The sequence below is a fragment of the Tachysurus fulvidraco genome, chromosome 20 (genome assembly GCF_022655615.1).
Source record: "Tachysurus fulvidraco isolate hzauxx_2018 chromosome 20, HZAU_PFXX_2.0, whole genome shotgun sequence".
NCBI lineage: Eukaryota > Metazoa > Chordata > Actinopteri > Siluriformes > Bagridae > Tachysurus > Tachysurus fulvidraco.
This window is the reverse complement of record NC_062537.1, coordinates 20,675,172-20,695,054: the sequence shown is the minus strand read 5'-3', so window position 1 is coordinate 20,695,054 and position 19,883 is coordinate 20,675,172. Positions and strand designations below refer to the sequence as shown.

The window sequence follows — 19,883 nt, the reverse complement described above, 5'->3', positions numbered from 1 at the left end:
TAGATCTCAGCTGCATGAGGGGGAAAGGGGAACCTGCCAATAACTTTTAAGAAGGTCCAACTTACTGGTGAATTTATCTGCACCAACATATTCACCACAATCCTCCATTCTTCGGAAAGAAAACGAATTGTCACAGCATTAATTTTTATCGAATCAGTATATTTGTAAAGGTATCAATTCACTGAATCGAGTTATAATTCTGTGCAGCTCAACCCTAGGCTGGGTTGTATAAAAGTGCATGAGATCATCCATGTTGCTGCTTTACTGCTCTTGTACCGCCTCTACACCGCCTCTTAATACGAATGTGTAGAAAAATTACACAAATTATGTGTAGCACTAGAGGGCACGCTGGCTTAGTGGTTAGCACGTTCGCCTTCACACCTCCAGGGTTGGGGGTTCGATTCCCACCTCCGCCTTGTGTGTGTGGAGGTTGCATGTTCTCCCCGTGCCTCGGGGGTTTCCTCCGGTTTCCTCCCTCGGTCCAAAGGCATGCATGGTAGGTTGATTGGCATCTCTGGAAAATTGTCCGTAGTGTGTGTGAGTGTGTGAGTGAATGAGAGTGTGTGTTAGAAATAGTTTTAGAATTATTTAGCTGTTTTACACAGTAGTTACGTGTAGATTAAAATAAACACACAGCATTTAACACACTGTGTGTACAGGTAGATTGATCTGCTTTAACGTCACACACATTCAGTGTAAATTAGAGCTTTTTATTTCATGTCACATATTTAATTTTAGTCAGTTTTAGTCAACAGCAGAATCTCTCATCCTGTGAAAATCAAACCGGAACTCACACATTGGGTGTGTCAGAATTCAACACGGTTTATTTTAACATCCTGTCTAAGAGTCTAGAACATCAGGGGAACGTTAAATCACCATGACAAGATAACTTTTGTTACGTCAAGATAACGTAAAAAAGAAAGAAAAGTTATAATAATGCGTGTGCGTTGTGTACAGCAGAATGAGATACTAGGAGGGATTCGTTTCGTAAAATCTACGAATCAACGTCGTGAACCGATTCCAATGAGTCGACTCAGTGAAGTGACTCGTGACGCCCATCGCTAGTACATAGCTGCGTTGATTTCGGAAGGTGGTTCATTCCATACAGGATCCGGACGTCTCCTTGGTCTAAACACCATCCTGAAAAAGACTATCGACTGTTAAAGTAGGTTATTATCCAGGTAAAGTAACAGTTTGGACTTTTTATTTGTTCTCTTGGTGCGTATTTTTAATCAAGTTTGGGACGATTTTGAGTCCATTCTCCTGTTATTGAGTGTAAAATAAGTCCTCATGTAGTGTTTATTCCTCTGGGTGCAGAGTTAGGGGTCAGAACACTGGCTTTAGAAAGCTACAGGTGATCTAATAAGTCAGAGATGTGCAGAGCTTTGTGTTCTCTCTGTGATCAGGATTAGGATTGGGATCAGGATCCGGATTAGGATCACGATTCAAGATCAGGACTAGAATCGGGATAAGGATCAGGATTCAGAACAGGATTCAGGATTGGGATCAGGATCAGAATTAGTATCAGGATTAGGATGAGGATTTGGATCAGGATTCAGGATCAGGGAAAAGTCAGAATGCAGTGTCAGAACTGTAAAGAATGCACAAGGAGAAAAACCATGAGATAAAGAACTGTATAATCTTTTTCTGCAGAGCTACAACCCACCATATCCGCTGGAATGTCTTCACCGTGGGTGAGTCAAGAATTATTTCCCAACATTTATACACAAAAGTACAGATGTTCAACGTACATGCGAACTTGTTCTCCAGCCAATAGTCTAATAAACTGAAGAGAAATCGATACGAAACGATATGCGCCGTGTTTCTGATCATGTTCGTGGTAGCCAGCCTCTACACACACCTTTGTTTAGACTAAGAAACAAAGATCCTGTCATGTTTACAATGATGTTATTTTGGAGAAACGGATATAAATGTGTGTTGTGTGTTTCAGGATGATTTGAGCCTCCTTCTGGACTCCCCAGACTCAATGTCCAACCATGTAAGACCATCCTTTTGTCTTTATCATCTTCTTCTTCCTCACTTTCACACGAGCATTATTATTAATGTGCTGCATGATGTTTTGTTCTGTCTCTCAGAGTCGAGGAACCATTAAGGATAAAATGGGTTTTAATCCACATGAAGATGCTGCTGCTCTGAGGAAGGCCATCGAGGGATTCGGTGAGAGGAGTGTTTACTGTCACTCCCTGGATAAATTTACCTTAGAGTGGTGTGGAGCTAAACAACGCTTACAATATATTACATATATATATGTGTGTGTGTGTGTGTATGTGTGTTAAGGCACCAATGAGAAGGTTCTGATCGATATTCTGACTCAGAGAAGCAGCGCTCAGCGGCAGCAGATCTGTAAAGTGTACAAGGATGTAACTGGAAAGGTAAAAACTCCTGTACTGCTCACACACACACACACACACACACACACACACACACACACACACACACCAATTTATCTCCTTTATCTTTTCTTATCGCTGTCGGATTCTTGATCCTGATTGGTCAAACAAATGCACGTATTGTTTCCATACAAACATCTCATTCGTTTGGCAGATGCTCCATGTGGATGAGTTTTCTGTAAGGAGAATTAAAGTTTCTGTAACATTTATGGAAGAAGTCTCAAGTCTCTGCACTTTATAACAGTCAGAGGTTTTGTAACTTCTTCAGGACGGTTTGTTGTTTTACGTAACTCGTTTCAGGCCGCTGTTCAGTGATTGCGGTTTCCTGTGAATGTTGATCTGCAGGGTCTTGTGGATGATCTGAAGGGAGACACTGACGGAAACTTTGAGAGGATCCTGGTGGCTCTCGTCACTCCGCCGGCTCAGTTCGACATGCAGGAAATTAAAAACGCAATGCAAGTAAGTAAAATTTTGTGTGATGTTTTGTGATTGAAATAGGATCGGTGCCCTTGAGTCGGCACCTCAGTCGTGGCCGGCCCGAGACTCGGACCCACAACCTTAGAGTTAGGAGTCAGACTCTCTAACCATTAGGCCACGACTTCCACGACTAATGCTACCATTAACGTTAATGAGCTATGAACATCATGTGCATTTACACTCAATTTTAAAAAAGAAAAGTGTGTGTGTGTGTGTGTGTATGATGCTTTAATGCAGTTAAGTCTCTCTCTTTGTCGTCTCAGGGAGCTGGAACCACAGAGAGCACGCTGATTGAGATCTTGGCCTCCAGATCTAACCAACAGATCAAAGCTCTGTCTGACGCGTACCAACAAGGTTTATAGTTTTATTATCCATGTTTAGATCATGTTGTTGTTATTATTACACACTGAAATGCTGTTATTATTACACACTGAAATGTTGAGGTAATGTTAATGATGGTGTGTCACAGCGACGGGGAAAGCGCTGACTTCCGACCTGAAGTGTGAGGTGGGAGGAGACTTCTGTAAAACTCTGATCACTCTAGCTGAGGTTGGTGTTTTGTGGATTTGTATACTGTATCTGTAGGCAAATAAGTAGCGTGTGTAACATGAGCTGTTTGTTTAACTCGCAGGGCAAAAGAGACGAGAGCAAAAATGTGGATGCTGCTAAAGCCAAAGCTGATGCGAAGGTAAAGTCAAACAGAAACTGCAGATTTGCTTATACACCTTACTTAATGTGATTAAAGTCTGCTGGAAAATGCCTTAATTGGGTAATGCCCCTCCCCTCTGCATTTAGTAGGCGTGGCCACATTTTATTATTTAAAATGCAGGTGTGGCCTCTGCGTATCACACCTAATGAAAGTGTGGTGTCTGTGCTATTTGCTCCAAATGAAGGAGGCGTGGTCTAGGAAGGAGGCTTAGTCTATGTGCTATTTACTTTTAAGGAAGGAGGCGTGGCCTCTGTGCTTGTGAATGTATTGTTTATAGTACAGAAATACCTCAGTATTGTTTATTTTTTTATTTTTTATTAATAGCCATTAATGTTAAATAGCATGTCAGTTCGCTGCAGAAAAATGAGAAGCGCACTCTTACGTTACACAGAATAGTTTTGTCCTGTGTATAACACCATAAACCCACATTTGTCCGTTTCCCAAACTTACCCTGAGTCTTCACTGCACAGGCCCTGTATGAGGCTGGAGAGAAAAAATGGGGGACTGATGAGGGCAAGTTCATCGAGATCCTCTGTCACAGGAGCATTCCTCAGCTCAGACAAAGTGAGAACCAGACTGGAGACTGAACATGAAAGTTCTCAGCTCTATCAAAACCTGTACAGAAATGACTGTGTGTGTGTGTGTGTGTGTGTGTGTGTGTTTGTTTAAAGCCCTGGTGGAATATAAGAACCTGAGCGGGAAAACCCTGCAGCAGAGCATCGAGAGCGAGATGTCTGGAGATTTGGAGAACGTTTTAGTAGCTGTTGGTATGACAGACTTTTATCTTTTTGTATGTATTTGGATTAAACTGGTGTTTATTGGTGTTTGTTTTCCTGTAATACTGATGCCTGTGTGTCCTTACAGTGAAATGTGTGAAGAGCGTCCCAGCTTACATGGCAGAACTTCTCCATAAGAGTATGAAGGTAAAGTACGCAAACAGATCACACAGCCCACTCCCACCATGTACAGCTCATGGACACGCCCACCTATACAGCTCATGGACACGCCCACCTATACAGCTCATGGACACGCCCACCTATACAGCTCATGGACACGCCCACCTATACAGCTCATGGACACGCCCGCCTATACAGCTCATGGACACGCCCGCCTATACAGCTCATGGACACGCCCGCCTATACAGCTCATGGACACGCCCGCCTATACAGCTCATGGACACGCCCGCCTATACAGCTCATGGACTCGCCCGCCTATACAGCTCATGGACACGCCCACCTATACAGCTCATGGACATGACTTAGGCTCTCACTGCTTGGACCAACCCATCTAACCCCCCCCCCCCCCCCGAAACGCCCACTTTTATTACTGTGCTGCTGTTCTTTTTTTTTTTTAGGTGTTCAGGTCACTGTTCAGTGTGTTTTGTCTCACACATGTCAGCTTCCTGATTCATGGTTAATTATTTATTTATTATCTGATATTGTTTTTCAGGGTGCGGGCACTAACGATGCCATGCTGACTCGGATCATGGTGAGTCGCTCTGAGATCGATCTGATGGACATCAAGGCAGAGTATAAAAAACTGTACGGCCGCTCGTTATACTCCGACATCAAGGTACGTCACAGTGAAGAGTTTATACTAAAGGGGTAAGACAAGCGAATTAAAAGAATAAGGGTAGTTAAAAGAACAAAAAAGAAAATGAGAGGAAAAATGTAAGAACAAAAATAAAAAGGAACAAACTACAAAATAAAGGTTAACAAATGAAAAAGAAGGAAAGAAAGAAAGATCTTTTCATCCTCGAGGCTTCAGTCTGCATCAGTAATAGGCAGATCTTTACCTTTACACTCGAGATTGAAGCGAGTGAATCAGGGAGGAGAAAAACATTTTTATTTCCAGTGAAACAAAATAAAAGCTGCTGCTCATCATGTATAAAGGAACCTGAGGTTTTATTCCTAAATCACGTCACCGTTTCTGAATCAGAGCTCCATTCTTCTTGTTAATATTCAGGATGATGGAAGTTTTCTTGAACAGAATGAAAGGTGTCCTGCATTCTGTAGTTAGTGTTTGTCAGGTTAAAGGTCAGTCTTGTGTAAACGCTGTATAAACCTGTGTGTGTTGCAGTCGGACACGTCAGGAGATTATGAGAAAACGCTGCTGGGGATCTGTGGAGCGGACGATAAGGCCTGAGCTACACGTCCACCTCATCACCCTGAACAACACACAGGAGCAGAGAGGAAGAGACAAAAGCAGAACATCATCATTTTAAAAAAAAATCATTCACATTTTCTTTTTTACTTAATAAATCAATCGCTTAATATTTACAGATATTACAGAAACTATATGACGTCTAACATGTGGATAAGTGAGGCATTTTAATTACATACATTTTTCTAGTGTGAATCGATGCTGTGTGTGTGTGTGTGTGTGTGTGTGTTTAATCCTTGAGTGATATATATGAGAAAAGATTCTGAAAAATAAAACTCACTGTAATTAATAATTTGCCCTGATCGTGTTACCGCAGACGACTCAAACAAATAAAAATGTAGAAAATCACAATAACATCAAACTAATGAACCGCTTCCAAATCCTTTCGATCAGAATCTGTTTATTTACTCGATATCTTTGGTGTTGGACAGAATAAACAGATTCCAAATAAATATCTTATAACATTCATTCATTCATTCTTTCATTTTCTACCGCTTATCCGAACGTCTCGGGTCACGGGGAGCCTGTGCCTATCTCAGGCGTCATCGGGCATCGAGGCAGGATACACCCTGGACGGAGTGCCAACCCATCACAGGGCACACACACACTCTCATTCACACACACACACTCACACTACGGACAATTTTCCAGAGATGCCAATCAACCTACCATGCATGTCTTTGGACCGGGGGAGGAAACCGGAGTACCCGGAGGAAACCCCCGAGGCACGGGGAGAACATGCAAACTCCACACACACAAGGCGGAGACGGGAATCGAACCCCCGACCCTGGAGGTGTGAGGCGAACGTGCTAACCACTAATTCACCGTGCCCACTATCTTATAACAAAAACTCCTAAATAGTAAATTTAATAAAAATCAATGATCAGATAATCGAGTAGCAGTGGTGCTGGTGTTTATTTAATAATAATAATAAAAAAACAGTTTGGGATTAACTAATAAATAAATCTTATTATTATTAAAATGACTGTATAATATTTACACAATCATCAACACTGAAAAAACCGAATCATATTAAAAATGCTGCAAATAAAACAGTAAAGAAAAGAAAAGTGCAAAGTGAAATCAAACATCATTCATAAAATTGCTGACGACACGACGCTGTAGGAATCGACCCATAAACATCAAGTGCAGAAAGTACTTTAATTCATTATCAGCATTCAGATATTTTACAGTTTGGCTTCAAAATGTTAAAATCATCCAGCAGGAAATTAAAAAAGAAACCGAACCCAAAAGGCAGCGGTGAGAGCGAGACGTTAATACGGTCTGTTTGCTCAGAGACGACATACACATCATGCTAAATGCCCGTAGTCACATTCAAAAGGAAAAATCAAGGACTGATTGAAAGTATTTGCCCCTTAATAAGGGTTTGATGGAGTGCACACTGTTTCTGTTCCCTGTAAAAGAATAACACCAGATCCTGAGGCATGAAAACCTTGAACGATCTGGTCTTACGGTCTGACACCGCGATCCGGAGTCACTCTTTATAACCAGATCTCAGATATAACAGAACATCTGACAAAGTGACGAGAGAAGACGAGCGTGCGGCGGCCGGGCGCAGACTTGGTGCTCTGTGTGCAAATGTTTTCATGTAACACACTCACACACACACACTCACACACACACACTCACACACACACACTCACACACACACACTCACTCACACACACTCACTCACTCACACACACTCACTCACACACACACTCACTCACACACACTCACTCACACACACTCACTCACACACACACACGCACGCACGCAACACACGCACGCACGCACGCACGCCACACACAGCACGCACACACCACACTCACACACACACACACACACACACACACACACACACACACACACACACACACACACACACACACACACACACACACACACACACACACACACACACACACACACACTCACTCACACACACTCACTCACACACACTCACTCACTCACACACACTCACTCACACACACTCACTCACTCACACACACTCACTCACACACACTCACTCACACACACTCACTCACACACACTCACTCACACACACTCACACACTCACTCACTCACGGCCGGGCGCAGACTTGGTGCTCTGTGTGCAAATGTTTTCATGTAACACACTCACACACACACTCACACACACACTCACACACACACTCACTCACACACACACTCACACACACACACTCACTCACACACTCACTCACACACACACTCACTCACACACACGCGCCCGCACCACAACCACGCGCACGCACACACCACGCGGCACGCACCATCACCACGCTCACGCACACACACGCGCACTCACACACACGCGCACGCTACCACACACGGCGCACGCACTACACACGCGCACGCACACACACGCCGCACTCACACCCTAACTCGCACGCACACACGCACGCACGCCACACACTCACGCACGCACACACGTCACGCACACACGCACTCCGACACACTCACTCACACACACACTCACTCACTCACTCACTCACACACTCACACACACACTCACACACACACTCACACACACACACTCACTCACACACACTCACTCACACACACTCACTCACACACACTCACTCACACACTCACTCACTCTCACTCACTCTCACTCACTCACACACACTCACTCACACACTCACTCACACACACACTCACACACACACTCACACACACACTCACACACACACTCACACACACACTCACACACACACTCACACACACACTCACACACACTCAAGTTTTCTTTACCCTTTTTTAAATATTCACAGTAAAGTACCCTGTGGTGTGTTCGAGTTCGAATCCAGGACAATGAGGTAAAAGAAAACAAGACCAAAAAAACACTCATAAATACAAACATCACATTCTGAAGCTAAGAAGATTAGTTTCTACAAATCATACATTATCGCTTCCATAGTAACAGAGATTTGTTCTCGGGGAAATAATAAACAGATAAAAAAAAAATCGTTGATAAGGCGATCCCCCCCCCCCAACGGAGAACAGATTTATATGGAAGGAGTCTCCAGTGTCAGCACTTTGTAACAGTCGTAGGTGAAGCTGGAACACACTCGGGACACGAGTTCGCACCTCTCACACTAACGTGACGCAAGCTTTGAATACGCTTTAAACTAAAACATGGGATAATTTCACATTCAGGCCAGGTTACAGGTTTCTCAGGCAGATTTACTACACACACACATGCACGCGCGCGCGTGCACACACACACACACACACACACACACACACAAAGGCTTCTTATTTACTGGAACAATCAAGTCATTAATGCTCAAAGAAATGTTGGATTCCGTGCACAGATCCATCAGTACTCACATTTCTGAATCGTTTCAAAACAACAATGACATTTTTCACATTATCGAAAATTTCACTGATCGACCAATCGTTCTAAATTCTGATTATTTCTGTAGTTTTGCACTGGAGCTACGAGGTTAATGAAGCTAACACCTAACACACAACCACCAGTTTAGTGTTTAAACAAAAGCCTTGACTTTAGGCCACGCCCTTAAGAGTCTGGCTGAAAGCTGATTAAGTGCTATGTGCTAAACTGAAGGTCTTTTATTTATTTTTTTAAATTTTTTTTATTGTTAGCAACGATGGTCTTGTGGCTCCAGTGCAAAAAGTAAAAGAAGGAAACATTAAAGCAAAAACAGGCCCAAAGTTTCCGGATCCTTCTCCAGGCACAGGTTCTAGCACGGTAGTGATGAGTTAGGATGTCGCTTTAGCATCCTTGTGGTGCTAACGCATGGAGTACCGCAGGTCTGACGTGTACACTAGCTGTACCTTGGACACGGCTCACTGTGCCTGTAGTGCGTGATGTAGACGGCCGTCTGGTGCCACCAGTAGAACATCAACACCACCAGAACGTGCCACAGCTGGTGACTGGCACCGAGGTAGTTCAGCTGCCCTGCGATTAAAGAATAAATACACATCTTTAGTCTTACACCTGAAACTCAACACAACGTTCTCTGTTCCACTAAAGGAGCGATCGATTTTTATTTTAATCTTTAGTATTTCTGTAACATTTGCCAAAGTTCACGTCTCTGTTAATAAACTGTTTAAACAAACTCAGAGATGCTGCAGGATGTAAACAAAAAAAAACCTCACAACAACTCATGATAAGAGCCAATCAGAATAAAGGGGCTCACCAGCCTCTGCTACCAAGACAGAAACACAGCATGTGTAGTTACCTGGGAAGTAACGCTCAGGGACTTTACTGATGTAGAACAGAAAGGCTGAGGCAGCGATCACATACATGACCATGACTCGTGGAAAAAACACCTACAAAGACAAGATGAAGTCCAACATCTCTTTCATTACCTGCAATTTTTGTGACATCATCATATCATATGTGTCATTCCGAATCATCGGTGTGGATTAAAGCGTCGTTACTGACCTGTACGATCTCAGAGCGGAAGCCTCCGTGGAGCCAAACCCAGTGGCAGGCGGGGATGATGCCGTACGCCGCCACAGAGCAGAAAATGACCGAGCGCAGCATCTTCCACTCCTGAGTGTGGTACAGCGGGTGGATCTGAGCTGAGAACACAGCCAGGATAAGAGCCAGGACCGTGATCAGGTACACCTGCCTCCAGAACTAAAAAAAAAAAAAAAAAAAAAAAAAAAGTGATTCAATTTGTCTCTACAATCATTAAGTAATCATTAATACATCATTAATACACAGTCAGACTCTGACAGGGGGTGTGGCCTAAACTTAGAAGTTATTTAGATGATAAAAATGATTTGTTTTGTTAATTTGAATTGATTTAAATGCATATATGACATCAACAAGACTAATAATATATTTTGTGATGATTTGGAATTTATTTGCTAGCAGCACAGTGTGTAATTGTGTGTGTAATATTTGTAATATATTTGCTTAAAATTAAAACTTAAACTTAAAGGCTTAGTAATTGTTTAGAGGGTTTAACGTGTCATACAGCGTCGCAGTAGAAGGCGTAGAACACTCCTGGGACGTAGCATCCCAGAATTCCCACCGAGATCCCGGCGTAATCCAGGGCCAGCCAGCGGCGGCTCGTCTTCTCCGAGCGATGGCAGCAGAAAAGGTGATAACCCGCCGAGCACAACATACACACCTGAACACAACAGCACAGGGTCACGGCTTCGCTAACACACACCTCCCACCACGTCACTCGTCATGTTCTCAGGGAGTTTTAGAAGCTTTTTTTTTATTTTCTTAAAAATGTCTGCTGTGGAATGAAACCAAACAGATGTAATGATACAGAAATTTACATTTGAAATAACCAAAACACAACAGTGTTTCTGTGAGAATAAACAAATTATTCCTTTTGCACACCACAGACTACTGAATCATCAGATTATTTATCATTTATTTACAGTAACTTATATATTTACATATGTGTTAAAATAACATTACTGGCAGTCCCTGCATTATACATATAAATCTTATAACTTAATAACATTATTGATTTTATAGTCAATTACCATCTTAAATAAAATCCATAATTACTTTTATTTATTTTTTCATTCTCTTTTTTCCTATAGATCCTTGAGCTTTTTTGAAAGGTGAATTAAACCTAATAGTATTATTACTTCTGAGGACACACTCTGAGGAAATAAAGCATCCCAGGTTAGCTCTCGTGTGTGTGTGTGTGTGGGGTGGGGTGGGGGGGTTATGTGGAACTCACCTGAAAGCAAAACAGCCCTATGGAATAGATGACATAATCCTCTCTGGAGGCTCCTGCAGCTGGTAACACTGTGGACACGTCATTCACCCCCAACAAGAAGAACAACACGAAGCCCAGCAGATGGCTCCAGATGTTCACCGTCTCATTAGACAGAATAAATATGCTGGAATTAAAACAAAAAATAAAAATCTTTAAAAACGATGCACAGAATTAGGCTTCTTTCATGGACATATTTCTGATGCATTTTGCCCGCCTGCACGTCACAAACACATCGCAGACATTTAACATGTTCCACACACCTTTTCAGACATAAGCGAGAAGGCAGATGTGCTCTGTACCCATCTGTGATGTAAGGGTTCTCCTTCAAGAACACGGGGATCTGTTCATAAGTGTAAAGTCGGATCTTTCTGGGCACGAGAACCGGCCAGTACTGATAGCTGCCCAGTTCTATGTAATGAGCGCTCTTCAGGATCTTCTGAGGCATCGTGGTTCATCAGCTTCCACTTCAGCACTATGGAGAAAAAACACATGGTCTACATGCTGGAGGTTTACAGATTTATTCTTACTTGAGGTATAAATTTACATTGCAGCAATATTATTATTATTATTATTATTATTAATAATAATAATAATACTAATAATAATAATAATAATAATAATAATAGCCGTGACAGACATGAAAATAAATATTATTAGAATGATAAAAAATAAAATTGTTTAATAGGCTTAAAATAATAATAGTAGTAACAAATTATAAATAATAAAAGGTGAAATGTATGCATTTTTTTAAAAATAAACTTAAATACACCTATAGGGCCATTTAATAAACGTTTCCCCAACGTGTCCATTATTTAATAAAATCGTTAACATTATTTTACTAAAACTATTGCAGAATATTTGTTTTTATATTTATATATTATACTGTTGGACAGCTAACACTAGCCTCACGGCTAACGACGAGCTAAAACTAGCCTCACGGCTAACGGACAGCTAACACTAGCCTCACGGCTAACGGACAGCTAACACTAGCCTCACGGCTAACGGACAGCTAACACTAGCCTCACGGCTAACGGACAGCTAACACTAGCCTCACGGCTAACGGACAGCTAACACTAGCCTCACGGCTAACGGACAGCTAACACTAGCCTCACGGCTAACGGACAGCTAACACTAGCCTCACGGCTAACGGACAGCTAACACTAGCCTCACGGCTAACTGACAGCTAACACTAGCCTCACGGCTAACGGATAGCTAACACTAGCCTCACGGCTAACGACTAGCTAACAGTAGCCTCACGGCTAACGAGCTAACAACAACAACAACAGCATCTTAATGCACGTGTTACAGAAAAGTCCGCTAAAACAACATATAAACAATAAAAGCTAAACTCTTACCTTAAGCTACAGGTCGGACTTTACATGTCCGCCGGAGGGGGTTTTTATCCATACATTATTTACAACCGCAATATTAGAGGTTGTGTTTTTTATAAGACGCAAAATTCCTGCGACAACTAGACACTTAGATGGGTGGCGCTGACGTAGCCACTCTGCGACACTCATCCAGGCAAAGCTCCGGTGTGAACTTGCTGTGTAACGTTTGGAAAACCAAACACACCAAATTAAAAACATTAAAAAGTGTATTATTTGAAACAAATAATGTGAAATAATGTAATACAGATGGCAATGAGTCTGCATACTGCTGGTGCACACATGGTGCAGCAACTAAACAGGACAGGAACAGACTTGTTTACTAAAACTGCCAGACACAGGAACAGTTTCTTTCCCCCAGATAATCACCCTGATTAACACCTCACCATCATTATATTCACTGCTTCTATAAGTACTGCATTATCAGGACTGTCAGTCATCACATCATCTGTATATATTACACACTACTGCTGCTGTATATTGTACAAAACAAAATAGTGCACAATATTGTTATTTACGCTCCCATGCACTTCTCACACTTTATGTACATAACTGATCAGTCATATATTCTGTATTCTGTATTTAATACACATACTGTTTATATTGTCTCACGTGTCTGTATTATATATATATATATATATATATATATATATATATATATATATATATATATATATATATATATGTGTGTGTGTGTGTGTGTGTGTGTACGTGTGTGTAAGGATCACTGACCGCAATTTAACCAAATACAACATATTTGTTTAATTTCCATTTATTCATTGTGTGTGTGTGTGTGTGCGAGCGAGAGAGAGAGAGACAGAGAGAGAGAGAGAGAGAGAGAGAGAGAGAGAGAGAGAGAGAGAGAGAGAGAGAGAGAGAGAGAGAGAGAGAGAGATTATGACTGGTGGTGTTTATTGTAAGTGTTTGTTGCCTTTTTGGACTCCTTTATCATTTGTAAAGTTGCTACCATATAAAACAGTTCAGCACAAGTCCAGACATTTTTAGGGTCATGACTGAGGACAATGTCCCGTCCGGAGACAAGCTGTTTCGTGTTGAGGTTTTGTTCAAACCGACCATCGAAAATACCCTCACTAATGAATATGTTTTTTTTTTCATTGGCTGTTGTGTTAAATTTTCAAAAAAAAAAAAAACCTTTCCAAAAACTCCAGGGGAGACGCGCTTGATTCCTGCCCGGTTCCATAGAGACAGCGGTGCGGACTGATACGTTTTGGGCGCTGCGGCTTATTAAATATATGATAAATAGTCAAAATGTTTTTCTGCGTGAGAAATACGATGTGTGGTGAGAGAGCATGACAAAAGACCCAAATGATTTACACATGACAGCCCTGATGTTATTTATGTCTGTAGGTCTGAGAGTCACAAACAGCTGGAACCAAATTCCTTGTGTGTGTGAACAAACTTGGCCAATAAACCTGATTCTGAGTCTGATACAGTCAGGTTGAGCTAGCTTAAATTATTGTCCCTTAATGTTGAGTACAAAACAACACTAACACAATAATATATACAGAAGTATATGTAAAATGCGATCGAATAAAAACGAGCTGTGGCTAACTACATAAAACAAATTACTAGCTAGCTAATGATTGCTATCTAGCTAAAGTGCAACATTTATTCTGAACCCCATTTAACTATAATCATTTTAATTCACTTTCAACTTGGTTAAAAGTCAGCAGTTTAACTTTGTTATGTGTTGCAAATATTTTGTCATCTTTTTATATTTTTTTTTACTAATATGATGATTAATATTAATAGCTTCAAAACTTAAGCAATTTGGGTCTGATTGAACCTGAACACAGCATGAATCCAGACCAAAAAAAAAATCCTTTATTTTCATTACAGTCAGCAGATGAAATTATGTTATTTAGCATGTGTGCTGAGTTTTTCTGTTTATATTGTAGCATCATCTGGAAAAATTCAGTTTTCTAACTGATGACCTTGTCTGGGATGATGATATGTTTTTATTTTACTAATAAATATTCATTAGGTGTAATTTGACTTCTGTTCTTGATGTATTAAAATCCTACACAAAAGCAAGTCAAACTAAGGCACAAGTGCATTAAATCAGCAGGACTGACCAATAAAAATGAGAGAGAGCTTTAAAGTGTCACAAAAAATCTAAAAGGAAATCATGTACAGTCATCTGAAGGCAGAGCATCTACAAAATCGTGAAGAAAAAGAAAAAATAATAATACAAAAGGCACAAAGTGAGTGAACTAGTGATTCTGAATTCTTGTGAACTTGATGCAGCGACCCTGTAATACAAAAACAAACACAAACATGTCTGTTAGTCACACACAGATAATTAAATGCTTTTTATTGGTTTATTATTATTATTATTATTATTATTATTATTATTATTATTATTATTCATTCATTCATTCATTTTCTACTGCTTATCCGAACTTCTCGGGTCACGGGGAGCCTGTGCCTATCTCAGGCGTCATCGGGCATCGAGGCAGGATACACCCTGGACGGAGTGCCAACCCATCACAGGGCACACACACACTCTCATTCACTCACACACACGCACACTACGAACAATTTTCCAGAGATGCCAATCAACCTACCATGCATGACTGGGGGAGGAAACCGGAGTACCCGGAGGAAACCCCCGAGGCACGAGGAGAACATGCAAACTCCACACACACAAGGTGGAGGTGGGAATCGAACCCCCAACCCTGGAGGTGTGACGCAAACGTGCTAACCACTAAGCCACCACACCTCCCATTATTATTATTATTATTATTATTATTTAATTAACCAATCAATCAATAAATTAATTAATTGCTAAATGTTTATTATAATTATTATTTATTTATTGTTATTATTAAAATTATAAGAATTATAAGATAAAGCACATTCTCATGTCTCACTGTTTATCCTTCTGGTTTAGAGTGAATATTAGAAAATGTTTTGATTAATAGAGAATGTATAACGCAGATAAAATGTTTCTGACGCCCTCTAGTGGCTGACTGTAGCACAATTTCTAACCCCACCCAAATCATTTCAGAGTAAATGGCGCCCCTCGTGGTTCTTCGCTCTTATCCATCCATTCTTCATGTGTCTTCATGCCTACCTGTCTACTGAACTATTGAACAATCTCAAGTATTGGCACCCTATCTGTCTATCAAACTCTACATGTATCCACATTTTATATCTTACTACCTATCTATCTGTCTATATCCAGCACTAGAAGTATTGGCACCCTATTTATTCAATTCTCCAATGTCTATTTATCTATTGAAGCTTAAATATGTTGTCTGTAGTGTTTGCTATATGGGCCTGGACTTATGGAAAGCTTTTGGCTGAGTTAGGCTTCCATTAATCCTTGGTGAGTCGTGTCACTAATGTCTCTGTGTCTGGTAACGTCTAGTTCACTGACCCACCTAGCCTGTGTGTAGCCTTGCTTATAGCTTTAGACCGTCCAGTTTAGTTAAATACCATTAGCATAATGAAGAGCTTCAACAAACCTTTCCTTCTTTTTCTCCTTCCTGTTCTCTGAGCAGCTCAGGTGAGAAATAGCTGAATTTTTGGTAGAGCTGCGAGCTCATTCCTGCAGGATTCCTGCCTTAAGATCAATTTATTCTGCTGTCTATCATGTCACAATCATCATACATACTTCGTACAGAAAGACAGAAGAAAACCGTACCTTGTCATGTGCTGTAGGTCTCATGATAGCGACTCGGTCGTACTGTCGCCGTAATAAAGCTCCAAGAGCGTCGAAGCGGCCCTGAACACACAAACAGAAACATAACGTTACTAAAGACAGGTCCATGATATTCGAATAACAGAGATGGAGAACTTTCTATTTGAGTGTTCATGGAGAGACCCAACACAGTATTTTATCTCTTTAAGGTTCTCTGATCACAAAAAAAATCTTCTGAAAAAACAAAAAACAACAACAACAACAACAAAAAAAACCATCTGAATAGAACATGTAGACTCACCTTAATCGGGGTGTACCATTTAGATGGAGGTGGGGGTGTATGTTGAGGTGGTGGACTGCGAGGAGATTTTACAATGGGCTCCTGCAGTTCCTCCTCTTCAGGCATTGTGACCACAGCGTTTTTGGCTTTCTCCAGTCGTGCTCCTTCCTCAGTGGAGCCTTTATCTCCCCAACGGACCTGTCATGACAGTGGAACAGCATTTGGTCTTTCCTCATGTGTCATTTTCCAGTGTTCCTGAACCGCCTGCTTAACCACACCGACTCGATCACAGCTTAAAAGTTAAAAATGTGTTTTAATTGTATTTATATGATCTTTTATAGTCATGGCTTGATTCTTAAAATAACTGATGTTTGTGTCAAAAGTCATATTAAATGTAATTTGAAAAAAATCTTAATCTGAAGAATCTTAATCTTCTGGATGTTCTTAAATAATTGATGCTTTAAAGTGTTCACTGAAAAAGCACAAAATGTTGAGGTCTTTACCTCCATGCGTTTGATCCCTCCGACTCCTCTGCCTCCGTAATATGACGCGTCCACAGTGGGCCATTTCTTCTTCTGTAGAGGGTCTTCTTCCGGTTCCTCAGACAGACATACATTTTTATTTATTCATTTTTATTGTGTCCAGTACAGCAGATAGATGGCAAAAGGTTTTAGTTCAACACAGTGTTGTTCAACTTCATCCGCCAAGGGCCAACGTGGGTGCAGGTTTTTATCCCAAACAAGCAGAATCCACACCTGAGTCTAATGAAAGCCAAGATCAACAGATTAAACAGGTGGAATTAGGTGTAGCTTATGTTGGATTGGTATGAAAACCCACCCATTGTGGATAAGATAGGACACTCGTGGACTAATGAGACAAGAACGACTCATCTGTAACAGCTACATACTTGTCTCTGAACCTCGGTTGAATTCTAGATTCTGATTGGTCAGAAGGTTTTGATTAATTGTTTCCAACAGATGCTCTGACAGTAATGTACATTTATATTAATGCACTTGTTCAGCGTTACAGTTTCTCATTCACAGGGACTCATATATCAAGCGCTCCAAATAAACAGGCTTTATAACGTCTGTTTTATCAATATCGTCAAGTCGACCGAGCCTCATTGATTTTTATGCTCGTTTAGACTGACGCGGTTACACCAACGCCATCTAGAGGTTATCCAGCGCAATCACCTGGCCAGCTTTCTCATGTAATACAGAATCTGTTTAAACAAATTTACGACATGAACAGAAAGATATGCAGAAGTTCCTTGAATAGCAAAGTCTGTGTACTTACGATAAGTGGAGGAGGTGGAGGAGGAGGTCGGGAGGGCGGAGGATCTTTGATGACCTGTCAGGTCGACAAAACGGAATCGTATTTAGCGAAACAGATGGCTGCTGCCGAGGTCACTGACAGAGTCGAGGAGTTTTTATCGTGTTTCTTACCACGGTGCAGCAGAGTGGCCAGAACCACCAAAGCAGAACCAGAGCCACTAGTAATAGCAGAACCAGGAGAACCACAGCCACCACCACACCATTAGACTGTAAAAGCCAACACAAGCTTCATATATTTCACAGCGATTCTCATTCTTTAGTAAAAGATTACCACGGCGTAGATCAGTGAAGCAGATATATTGGATTGAGGGTGCCAATACTTTTGAATTGAATGAATGAAATTGAATTCATGAAAATGAAAATGTGACTTTTGCTATCTCAATAATCCAAAATATTGGCACCCCCTTTCATGTAGAATTAATAGATACTTAGCACTGGAAGGTGCTTCGAGTCCAGATGGTTCCAGATTGGATTTAATAATCTACTCTACCATCTGTGTGTGGGGGAAAAGATTATCTGTCATGACACGGGGCAGTTATACTCACACACGCAGTGGCGTGGATCGTAATCGGACTCGAAATGAAGGAATGTCCATGATTAAAACTGATCAACACTTCAGCCGAGCTGTGGAGAGAGAAACAGGCCAGAATCATACGTTTACCTGCTGAAGATCAGATACAGATTCACCTGATGGATATTATATAGAACATTATTAACTGCCTATTTTATAAGACAGACTGGTTTCTTTTCTAACTGTACAGTAGATTAGATCTGAGCAGAGATACTTTTAATCTGTATTTCAACAAGTGTACTATGGTTAGATTATTAAGGATAGCAGCAGGAGATACTGTGTTTTTTGTATCATTATAATTTGCAAGTTATGCATATTCATAGATCATTCATTCATTCATCTTCTACCGCTTATCCGAACTTCTCGGGTCACGGGGAGCCTGTGCCTATCTCAGGCGTCATCGGACATCGAGGCAGGATACACCCTGGACGGAGTGCCAACCCATCACAGGGCACACACACTCTCATTCACTCACACACACACACTATGGACAATTTTCCAGAGATGCCAATCAACCTACCATGCATGTGTTTGGACCGGGGGAGGAAACCGGAGTACCCGGAGGAAACCCCCGAGGCACGGGGAGAACATGCAAACTCCACACACACAAGGCGGAGACGAGAATCGAACCCCCGACCCTGGAGGTGTGACGCGAAGGTGCTAACCACTAAGCCACCGTGTCCCCCCCATTCATAGATCATGTAATCTTTAACAAGGTAGAGGGTGAACTTTTTGATGTTCCCTTCACATACCCGAGATGTCTTTATTTAAAACGAGTAACGGTTAATTACAGCAAATGCCCTTTATTATCATTAAATAGATTTAAGACATTATGGTGAGTTCTGGATCCTGATTGGTCGTGTGTAGGATTTCTGTGAATGTAATAAAGGTTTGTAAGGTTTATGGAAGGAGTCTCCAGTGTCAGAGCTTTGTGGAAGAAAGGTAAAGTTTAACAAGGAGAGAAAGCAGTAGAAAAGTTGACCTCAGGCTTCATGCCAGAGTAAACTAAATTGCAACACACACACACACACACACACACACACACACACACACACACACACACACACACACACACACACACACACACACACACACACACACACACACACACACACTGTTTATGGGTGCAACCTTTTCTT

The 19,883-nt window shown here is 41.3% G+C and overlaps 3 protein-coding genes across 4 annotated transcripts in view; 1 reads left to right on the top strand and 2 right to left on the bottom strand.

Annotated features, from left to right (window-relative positions):
• The first annotated feature begins 1,041 nt into the window (after positions 1-1,041).
• anxa3b (annexin A3b) lies at positions 1,042-6,228 on the top strand. 2 transcript variants are annotated; one of them, XM_027143230.2, is made up of 14 exons: positions 1,042-1,181; positions 1,654-1,694; positions 1,952-1,999; positions 2,097-2,178; positions 2,299-2,393; positions 2,757-2,870; positions 3,152-3,242; positions 3,358-3,437; positions 3,520-3,576; positions 4,068-4,161; positions 4,269-4,364; positions 4,462-4,520; positions 5,047-5,169; positions 5,677-6,228. In XM_027143230.2, exons 2-14 carry the CDS (start codon positions 1,680-1,682, stop codon positions 5,740-5,742), a joined length of 1,020 nt encoding a protein of 339 aa, XP_026999031.1. In that variant the 5' UTR covers positions 1,042-1,181; positions 1,654-1,679; the 3' UTR covers positions 5,743-6,228. The 2 variants fall into 2 exon arrangements, with proteins under 2 accessions (XP_026999031.1, XP_026999041.1); XM_027143240.2 differs by having other exon boundaries at positions 1,045-1,165.
• paqr3b (progestin and adipoQ receptor family member IIIb) lies at positions 5,420-13,016 on the bottom strand. The gene is made up of 9 exons (XM_027143293.2): positions 12,860-13,016; positions 11,765-11,976; positions 11,466-11,628; positions 10,737-10,892; positions 10,196-10,393; positions 9,990-10,080; positions 9,583-9,706; positions 6,291-6,329; positions 5,420-6,248 (listed from the first exon to the last, which is right to left on the bottom strand). The coding sequence occupies exons 2-8, from the start codon at positions 11,947-11,949 to the stop codon at positions 6,296-6,298; spliced, it is 951 nt and encodes a 316-aa protein (XP_026999094.1). The 5' UTR covers positions 11,950-11,976; positions 12,860-13,016; the 3' UTR covers positions 5,420-6,248; positions 6,291-6,295.
• A 1,699-nt stretch (positions 13,017-14,715) lies between these two features.
• antxr2b (ANTXR cell adhesion molecule 2b) overlaps positions 14,716-19,883 on the bottom strand; it is a 15,371-nt gene continuing 10,203 nt past the window's right edge. Inside the window, exons 11-17 of the mRNA XM_027143216.2 lie at positions 18,719-18,797; positions 18,285-18,380; positions 18,136-18,189; positions 17,343-17,438; positions 16,861-17,037; positions 16,563-16,643; positions 14,716-15,165 (exon numbers count right to left, since the gene is read on the bottom strand). Coding sequence (XP_026999017.2) covers positions 15,127-15,165; positions 16,563-16,643; positions 16,861-17,037; positions 17,343-17,438; positions 18,136-18,189; positions 18,285-18,380; positions 18,719-18,797 — 622 coding nt within the window. The 3' untranslated portion in view covers positions 14,716-15,126. The remainder of the gene's footprint in view (positions 15,166-16,562; positions 16,644-16,860; positions 17,038-17,342; positions 17,439-18,135; positions 18,190-18,284; positions 18,381-18,718; positions 18,798-19,883) is intronic.

What these genes read in the sequence shown, in the direction of transcription:
- anxa3b (XM_027143230.2), top strand. An exon ending in AAGCCAAAGCTGATGCGAAG is followed by an intron (nt 3,577 to 4,067) that starts GTAAAGTCAAAC and finishes TTCACTGCACAG; the next exon opens with GCCCTGTATGAGGCTGGAGA. An exon ending in GAACGTTTTAGTAGCTGTTG is followed by an intron (nt 4,365 to 4,461) that starts GTATGACAGACT and finishes GTGTCCTTACAG; the next exon opens with TGAAATGTGTGAAGAGCGTC.
- paqr3b (XM_027143293.2), bottom strand. Translation starts at nt 11,949, where the DNA reads ATGCCTCAGAAGATCCTGAAGAGCGCTCATTACATAGAACTGGGCAGC. An exon ending in TCTCGCTTATGTCTGAAAAG is followed by an intron (nt 11,629 to 11,764) that starts GTGTGTGGAACA and finishes TTTTAATTCCAG; the next exon opens with CATATTTATTCTGTCTAATG. An exon ending in TCCGCTCTGAGATCGTACAG is followed by an intron (nt 10,081 to 10,195) that starts GTCAGTAACGAC and finishes TTGTCTTTGTAG; the next exon opens with GTGTTTTTTCCACGAGTCAT.